This window comes from Tachypleus tridentatus, chromosome 3 (assembly GCF_004210375.1).
Source record: "Tachypleus tridentatus isolate NWPU-2018 chromosome 3, ASM421037v1, whole genome shotgun sequence".
NCBI classification, from domain to species: domain Eukaryota; kingdom Metazoa; phylum Arthropoda; class Merostomata; order Xiphosura; family Limulidae; genus Tachypleus; species Tachypleus tridentatus.
Window position 1 is genome coordinate 105648935 of NC_134827.1, and position 9408 is coordinate 105658342.

A 9408-nucleotide genomic window follows, 5' to 3' on the forward strand; every position below is an offset into this window, starting at 1 on the left:
GGGGTCCACAGTTGTTTTTTCCCCTCTTTTTTATATCTATATTTTTTATACCAAACAATCGTAACCAGAGATTCTTTGCACTCAAGCGGAAAACGAGACGATAGGCTAATCTGTGCTTTGGTCACAACGTGCCTTCTGACTTACTGCTGCGCCACTGAGGGAAGAAGTTTGTTTGAAAGTTAAGCACAAAGCAACACAACAGGTTATATGTGCTCTGCTCATCACGGGTATCCAAGCTCAGATTCTAGCCTTGTAAGCTCACAGAGATGTCGCTGTGCAACTGGATGGGGGCGTAACCGAATATATCATCCCCCTTATAAAAATAGGGTGTAATAAACAAGAAATAGGGTGTAATAAAGAAGAAATAGAGAAAAAACAAGTACCAGCGAACTGATCTTATGAAATTTAAATTCTAGCTTTAAATTTTTTAAATGTTCTTCGATTTTAGTGCACATCACTTAAAATGTTGAAAACTTAATGTTATTTCATTGATAATTTAATCTGAAGAATTTCAACGGTTAATTTGTATCAGCGTACAGTCCTTTGCTTGTATTTTTGATACGACATGTTCCAATACCAATTTACAAAATGAGATAACAACTTTACCTCTGTTTAGTCAACAATGTTATTTTGTAGTGTTTGTTGAATTACTGGTACCTAGAATAAGATAACAACTTTACCTCTGTTCAGTCAACAATATTACTTTGCAGTGTTTGTTGAATTACTGGTACCTAGAATAAGATAACAACTTTACCTCTGTTCAGTCAACAATGTTACTTTGCAGTGTTTGTTTAATTACTCGTACCTAGAATAAGATAACAACTTTACCTCTGTTCAGTCAACAATGTTACTTTGCAGTGTTTGTTGAATTACTGGTATCTAGAATAAGATAACAACTTTACCTCTGTTCAGTCAACAATGTTACTTTGCAGTGTTTGTTGAATTACTGGTATCTAGAATAAGATAACAACTTTACCTCTGTTCAGTCAACAATGTTACTTTGCAGTGTTTGTTGAATTACTGGTATCTAGAATAAGATAACAACTTTACCTCTGTTCAATCAACAATGTTATTTTGCAGTGTTTGTTTCATGCGTGGTACCTCTCCTGTGAAATGCAGATGTTTATTCTGTCTCTGTGTGTGATCTTTCCTATAATCAAGTAAGTACCTCATTTTATTTATAAAAAACAGGGCTGTAGGAAGCGATAAGACCAGTCAGTGCATGGCGTGTAAAGCTATAATTTATGTATTAATATTTGCTTATGTTAGTTCAATACATTACGTTCTGTGTATGCAGTTTTATAGTTAAAATTGTTTAAGATTCAGTCATAGTAATTTAAAACATTTCTGGGGGCCTGCTCCCAGAATCCTCCTTTAGAAATGAAAATGTAGTAATGGCCTGACGATTCCAAAACTGCTTCCTACAGCAACGTGAAACGATTCGACGCTTACATTTTATACATGTGCATGACGTAAGTGCAACATTTATTGTGTAAAATGTGTTGGTGCATGTTACTGATGTGCAGTTGTACTATTCCTTAGTTTCGATATCGACAAAGTTAAATACGACATATTGGATCGTATAAAATCACGTGACATTTCATGAAAATCGCAGACAGTACAACCTTCGTGCGAGTTATATAATGAAATTCCAACTTTCTTAACATTCAACGCATTCTTTTAGTTTAACTATTTGACACGACAGAAATAAAAAAGACAAACAGTATATCAGTTTTCTAAATTACATAAAACGATTTAGACGTTAGTAAAGCTGTTAAAAATACCTAATAATATTCATTAAATAACACCAAAAATGTCATCTTGACGAAATGGATTGCAAGATTTGGACGGTCTAAGCATATTTTTGGTTAAGTATACATAGAATTAGGCCTATTGCACGAGGCCTAACGTGTAATGTATATATACATATATACACGTCATTTGAAAAACATTTATTTATTGTAAAAAGTTCACTTTATTCTCCTAAATAATTTAAACGAAGGATTAATAATACTGTTGTTGTTTTTTGTTTTAAACACTGAAGTGTCACATCATATTTTTAGCTTTAAATGAATTTAGGGTCTTTAATAGGTTCAATATTATCAAGTGTGAAATAGGCTTAACTCACTTTAATTTCCCCTAGCACTAAGTAAAATGGCGCTATCCCTCTGTTGAGCATTACCAAGACCTATATGATGGGATATAAATAACCTTATTTTTTATTAAGTGTTTTGACATGCCATCAGTAAATGATTAATACATGAGATTTACCCAATATTTTAACTTCTGGTATGGATGTATAATAGGTAGCTCCATTAAACCCGTTATTGCCATCTGTTGTTTCTATTTTGTATGAAATAAAAAGGTTCAGTATATATTTGTTTTGATTACAAAGAAATATATTCTTTTGACATAGCTATATATTAAATAAAAATTTAGGTTTGGTATTATCACTGTTCAACCAATTAGGTAAGTGTATAGAAATAAACGTCAGCTCAACCTTGAGATACAGGTTTCTCTTCTATTTGCTTAAGTGTAAAAAGATCACGTTTTTTTGGCTGGTAATTTATCATTAGGCCTATCGGTTACGTATTAAATAAAACTTAGTAGGCGAATTTTTCCTGTTGTTGTGTTTATAGATTAAATTTCTATGGTTCTTTTTCAATCACCATTCACAGAAACAAAGGGACCGTTAGCGTGTGCGTAAACATCGCCTTCGTATTAATCTCCATAGTAACTATAGCCTTGATCACATACTACAGAGATTTTCCACCGGTCCAACTGTTCGCCAATCCTGATATAAAGTAAGTTCACATAAGAAAAATATTTTTAAATGTAGCTCACGCACGTTAAGAAAATACGAACAGTCTTATCTGAATCACTGATTATAAATTCTTTATTAATGCAGGCCATGTGCAAGCGCAGAACACTAAAGGCATATTAACGAACTCAACTGGATTGAATTTTTTTTAATGTCTTTCAGGCAACAATTTGTGTTTTCTCTGGAGCTCTACACTAAACCATATACACACCTTGGTCCATATGCTGTTGGTTTACTACTTGGACACATGTACGTGAGAAAACCTCTCTTGACAATTCCAAAGGTACTTTATCTGTCGTGACACCTTAAACACTTCAACCCTTATTATACGAGAAAATACTAAGCCTTTAATAGTCTCTGACTATTTTAATAGCATCATAAAATTAAATAGAATATTGTGTAGTTAGCCCTAACTTTGGTAATCTATGGAAATAATTGTAACAAGGATAGCGGTAAAAACAAAAAGGCAGGTTGAAAGATTATAGCACTTTTGGTTCGTTTATGACGTACTACCTACTTGTTACGTCATAATAATGTCGTGTTCAATTTTTCCTGGGCGGCGTCACAAAGATAACAATAAATTATATGTTCAGTCTTGTTTCATTAAAAAAAATACCACACTACACATCAGTGGCTTTCTTTTTTTGTGTGTTGGTCGTTGGTGTTACATTATTATCTGGACCTTATCATGTCGGTGTTGAATGGTGTAACCCAATGCTGCATAAGAAACATACAAATAGACAATAATTCATAAAAGGTAAAATAACAAATACGAAGAACAGCATTTTGGTTCTTTTCATGTGGTTCTCTATTTTATGGAAATGTCATCCATTTATTTAACTGTGGTTCTCTATTTTTCAAGATATCATACATCATTTTAACTGTGGTTCTCTATTTTGCAAGATATCATACATCATTTTAACTGTGGTTCTCTATTTTTCAAGATATCATACATCATTTTAAGCGTGGTTCTTTATTTTTCAAAATGTCATTCATCATTTTAACTGTGGTTCTCTATTTTTCAAGATATCATACATCATTTTAACTGTGGTTCTTTATTTTTCAAGATATCATACATCATTTTAACTGTGGTTCTCTATTATTCAAGATATCATACATCATTTTAACTGTGGTTCTCTATTTTTCAAAATGTCATACATCATTTTAACTGTGGTTCTCTATTTTTCAAGAAATCATACATCATTTTAACTGTGGTTCTCTATTTTTCAAGATATCATACATCATTTTAACTGTGGTTCTATATTTTTCAAGATATAATACATCATTTTAACTGTGGTTCTCTATTTTTCAAGATATCATACATCATTTTAACTGTGGTTCTCTATTTTTCAAAATGTCATACATCATTTTAACTGTGGTTCTCTATTTTTCAAAATGTCATACATCATTTTAACTGTGGTTCTCTATTTTTCAAGATATCATACATCATTTTAACTGTGGTTCTCTATTTTTCAAAATGTCATACATCATTTTAACTGTGGTTCTCTATTTTTCAAAATGCCATACATCATTTTAACTGTGGTTCTCTATTTTTCAAAATGTCATACATCATTTTAACTGTGGTTCTCTATTTTTCAAGATATCATACATCATTTTAACTGTGGTTCTTTATTTTTCAAGATGTCATACATCATTTTAACTGTGGTTCTCTATTTTTCAAAATGTCATACATCATTTTAACTGTGGTTCTCTATTTTTCAAGATATCATACATTGTTTTAAGAATACACTTATTTTTAAAATTTCCAAAAATTAAATCAGTCGTAACTTGACTCTGATCTCAACTAGCAAAAGAATGTAGTTCTCTCAGTGTTCTGTCTTTATTAAATGGAACAAAATCCAATTAAGAAGGGATATTTTTGTAGCTGAGTCTTTTAAAATCCTCTATTTGAAGAACAAAACTGGAAGTAAAACAGAAATCCGTGTTTGTGCAGCATGGCACAATACTTCAATAAAATATGATCGAAGCACCTAGCAGACTGGCAGAACCACGACGTCGAATCTCATTCGTTTTCGATTTCTATTTCTTCAGGGAAAATATAATATATCTTATGTATATAACAAGCTATTAATATCTAGTTCCTAGACTGATAGTTACATGCGTGTCAGTTACACAGTATCATCTATTATCCATCATCTGCACATGTCAGAGAAAAAAATCCTATTTGTGGGTGGGTGTGTTTTTTTAATTTGCTAAAACGAAAGACATCTTCATTAATATCCACTAAAACGTTTTTTAACTAGTGTGGTATATCTCTGTGTTTCTGTTTTGTTTTTTACAGAATGTTAAAATTTTAGGGTGGCTTCTGGCAATTAGCTGCAGTCTGGCCGTTGTATACGGGGTATACCCTTGGAACAACGGAGTAGTTCCTAGTCGGTCTACAACTATTTTATACGCTGCAACACACCGCCTTGTTTGGACTTTAGGTGTTGCCTGGATAACGCTTCTCTGCATTACTGGGCAAGGAGGTGGGTAGTGTCAGAGATGAATAAAAATAATTATTTTATCTAAGTTAAAAACAAATGTGAAACAATATTTTTATGTGTCTGAACGCCATATCAATTCCTACTGATTATTTTTGGAAAAAAAAAATTTGTTGGAACATCACGGGGAATATTGATTCAGTTAGCTAAGTCCATTTCGATTTAAATGAAAAATAAAAGGTTACAAATTTTATTTTTTTATGGGTCGAGGTTTGGAAGGAAGGGTCCATGGTTCGAGACGTAAAATCGCTCAAAAACGAGCGTCTGCTGATTGGCTGCCCTCAGTCCGTTCCGTAGTTCTAAATTAAGGATGACGATGTCTTAACCCTGAATGATCTCTGGCACGTGCGTCATCAGGGTCGAAACATTTAAGTCCACTTCTTCGTTAATGATAAAGTTTATTGCAGTAAGTGTTATATATTCGTGCAACTTACAAACAGTAATTCACAATGTACAGTTATTGGATCAGTTTCTAAGATGTAAGATAATAACATGTACTGTCTCCAAAGGTGCTGTTATCTATCTAGCTTATACCTGTCACATATTCGTTTTAACCCTTTTTTAGTTGAACAGTTCAGTAAATGTTCATATATCAAAGTCTGAACTAAGTACGTTCTATTTATGATTCAGCGTTGTCTTGAGTGAAGAATGAATCTTGGAATGGTTGAATGACTTTCGAAGTTTATAAACTGACCAAAAGTAGCCATCAAATAACAATAATTTTAGTGATGTACACGAGAAAAAGAAAATAGATTTTGGAAACTAATCACCACACTATAGTAGAACTCGTCTTATATGATACTGGAAAAACCTTTTTATTGTGCAATGCGCAACCCCCAACTTTGCATAATTTTTATCCTGCGTGGACGTAGACTTGCAATAGGAATCACGATTTACCCATTTCTCTTCTGTTTTTCATCACGAAGAACTTTATTTTTTTCCATTCTCAAGATGCAAATATGACGTGATGAATACGTCACACGCGGATCGAATGCACTGGCGCTACGAGAAATTGGCAAGTAATAATTAATTTCAAGGACAACAAAATTTTTAACAAACACGCCACACAGACATGCTTGGGGCACGGGCGGAACACAGCACACCCACTCAAGTATTCAGGCTGATCTAGTTAATTTCTTTACGTCGAAAAACTTCCCTCCAAGGGTTATACACCTTTCGTTCATCCATCGTAACACCTATCCCCCTCTAAAAAAAAAAAAAACCATCCGTGGCTATGCGGCTAATACGATCACAGAATAAAAGCTCTTCGTAGATCGTTCTGAATGGGATTTATTTCAGTTCACGTTAAAAGTATCTTAGAAATTCTTAAAATAAAACTACAATCTTACAATGGTACGATATCTTTGTAAACAAATACAAATGTATTATACGATTGTTTAAGCACGTTAATGTTTTATTTGATCAGGTATTGTCAACAAGATCCTGTCCAACAAATATTTCATTCCATTCAGTAGGATTACCTTGGAAGTCTACCTTCTTCATCCATTAGTACAGCGGATTTACTTAGCTTCTGCTCACGAAAGGATCTATGCGAGTCATTACATTGCTGTAAGTACAACACTGGTCACTGATAAAGTTGTCAGCTTTTATATTCGATGTCAAATAAAAATCTGTCTTTCTTTTCTTGCTGGATAAAGGTGTGTAATCGTATCATTAGCCTGCCTTACAAGAATCCCATTATAATAATCTGTGCTAGCTGTCCCATATTTAGTAGTTTAAGACTAGAGGGAAAGCAGCTAGCCATCACCATCTATTTCCAACTCTTTAGACTACTCTTTTACCAACGAATAGTAGGATTGATGGTCACGTTTTGACGCCCTCACGGCTTAAATGGCGAGCATATTTGACGTGACAGGGATTCGAACCCACAATTCTCGGATTACGAGTCGAGCGCCTTAACCACCTGGCCATTTCGGGCCATCTGATGAGTTATCACGAGATAACGAAACCAAATCTGGTAATATTAATTATTGTATGCATTTACAAAAACAGTTGCACAACAAACAACCAGTGTGAGATACCCTAAAGTTATACATGAATATTAGCGAGTTAATCGTGAACACTGGTGTTATAAGCTTGTGCTTTGCTCCGGCGTTACACTAGTACGTTTGTTATATCCGTACAGATATATATCAGTACAGATCGGTATTGATGAGTTAGTGGATTATCTGTGAGAGCTAACACTGTTTTATTTCTCATAACCACGAGAGGGATATTTGTGAACACAGCTACTTGATAACGAATGAGCAATATTTGACCGTTACTGATGTAGCAGATATTGCGACTACGTTTCTTTGAAATGCTGACGTGTGATACTGACATCAGCTGCTTAACTGGGAGCGGTGACACTTGTCCTCATAGGACTAATTTACAAAATTAACTCAGATAGAGAGAACATTTGGAAATATCGTCCTTTCTACTTGATTGACCAAACGTGGCCAGGTGAATAGAGCACTGGACTCGTTATCTGTGGGTCGCGGGTTCGAATTCCCGTCACACATGTTTATCCTTTCAGGGTTGGGGGAGTTACGATCAATCCCACTATTCGTTGGTGAAAGAGTAGCTTTAGAGTTGGCGGTGGGTGGTGATGACCAGCTGCCTTCCCTCTAGTCTTACACTGCTAAATTAAGGACGGCTAGCGCAGATAGCCCTCGTGTAGCTATGTTTGAAATTCAGAACAAACCAGTCAACTTTAACTAGTTGCTGCTCGTTTCTCCTTTGTCTGTTTATCATTAACTCCCTGTCCACATCGTCTATAAAACAACGTGTTACCATTCTTAGTCATATAAATTGAATAGAAATATCACGGCTCAATTTCCCGAAAAAAATAAGATATAAACAACATAATAATTTTCACTGCTACACCCAGTTTTCTTCAGTATGCCGCTGTTTAAAAGACGTTGTTTTTTTAACTTTATACTGTATAACTTCTGTAATTCATATTCAATCTATTTTAGTTTCATTTGCTAATTAGTATTCGAAGTATCAACATATATTGATTAATTAATTAATTACACAAGAACTTCCCATTGCTTGATGAGATCCATGATGCGTTTGTTTCTTATTAATAAACCGACTTCAGGCTAACTCTTTGTTAATCTGAAGATGACCTAAGAAGGTCGAAACGTTGTTCTGTACTTTACTTTAATTAAAGTTTTAATACCCATACCAGGTATCTTGAGAATATATTTTGTTGTTACTGTTTCAGGCCTACACTTACATCGGCCACATGGTGATTGTGTACATTATCAGTTTCGTCTGTTGTCTGGCTTTCGATACGCCATTTTATCGTCTCCAAAAACTCCTTCTGATTCGAAAGCTCAAGAAAAGTGACGAAAGTAATTGATTTGGAGAGAGTTTACCACTGGAAATGACTGAAAACCTGCGCATACTCATTTGATTAATCATTCTTACAAATGTTCAGTAAAAACTTGTAGATGAAAATTTGTCATTAATCTACAAAAATATAAGATTATTTTGGTAAATATATTTGTTGTCCTTGTTGTTTTAGTTGAGGTTTTTCTTTGTTTTTCTAGACTAACTGTTGTAAACACAAATAATGGGTTTAGTAGTAGTTTATTACATGTTGTTGTTAAATAAGTGTTTCACCTATTTATATTTACTAATTTCAAATTATGTGTTCGCTCCATTCATCAAGTTAACCTGAAGATGACCTAAGAAGGTCGAAACGTTCTTCTGTACTTTACTTTAATTAAAGTTTTAGTACCCATACTAGCTGTCGTGAAAGTACATTTTTATTTCAAGTGGTTTTCTCGTCATCATGATTCATCCAGCGTTTACATTTTTTGTTTATCAAGTAGAAGGTGACGTCCTACAATATACATTACTTGTTCATCGTCTCAAAAAGGCTTAGCAACAAACCAGTTTAGTAGACCTCAAGAATATAATTTTCCCACAAAAGTTACACAGAGAAGATTCTAGATAAATTTAAAGCTACACAGAAAAAATTCTAGATAAATGTAATGCTTCACAGAGAAAATTCTAGATAAATTTAAAGCTACACAGAGAAAATTCTAGATAAATTTAAAGCTACACAGAGAG

The 9408-nt window shown here is 33.8% G+C and overlaps 1 protein-coding gene across 2 annotated transcripts in view; it reads left to right on the plus strand.

Annotated features, from left to right (window-relative positions):
- The window catches only part of LOC143247671 (nose resistant to fluoxetine protein 6-like), a 34382-nt gene extending 25306 nt beyond the window's left edge, over window positions 1-9076 (plus strand). The window contains exons 10-15 of one of the 2 annotated variants that reach the window (XM_076496054.1): window positions 1081-1160; window positions 2679-2804; window positions 2984-3104; window positions 5124-5310; window positions 6752-6894; window positions 8555-9076. In XM_076496054.1, coding sequence (XP_076352169.1) covers window positions 1081-1160; window positions 2679-2804; window positions 2984-3104; window positions 5124-5310; window positions 6752-6894; window positions 8555-8692 — 795 coding nt within the window. In that variant the 3' untranslated portion in view covers window positions 8693-9076. Of the gene's footprint in view, window positions 1-1080; window positions 1161-2678; window positions 2805-2983; window positions 3105-5123; window positions 5311-6751; window positions 6895-8554 lie in introns of those variants that run through there. The other variant, XR_013026657.1, reaches the window with a different exon arrangement.
- The last annotated feature ends 332 nt before the right edge of the window (window positions 9077-9408 follow it).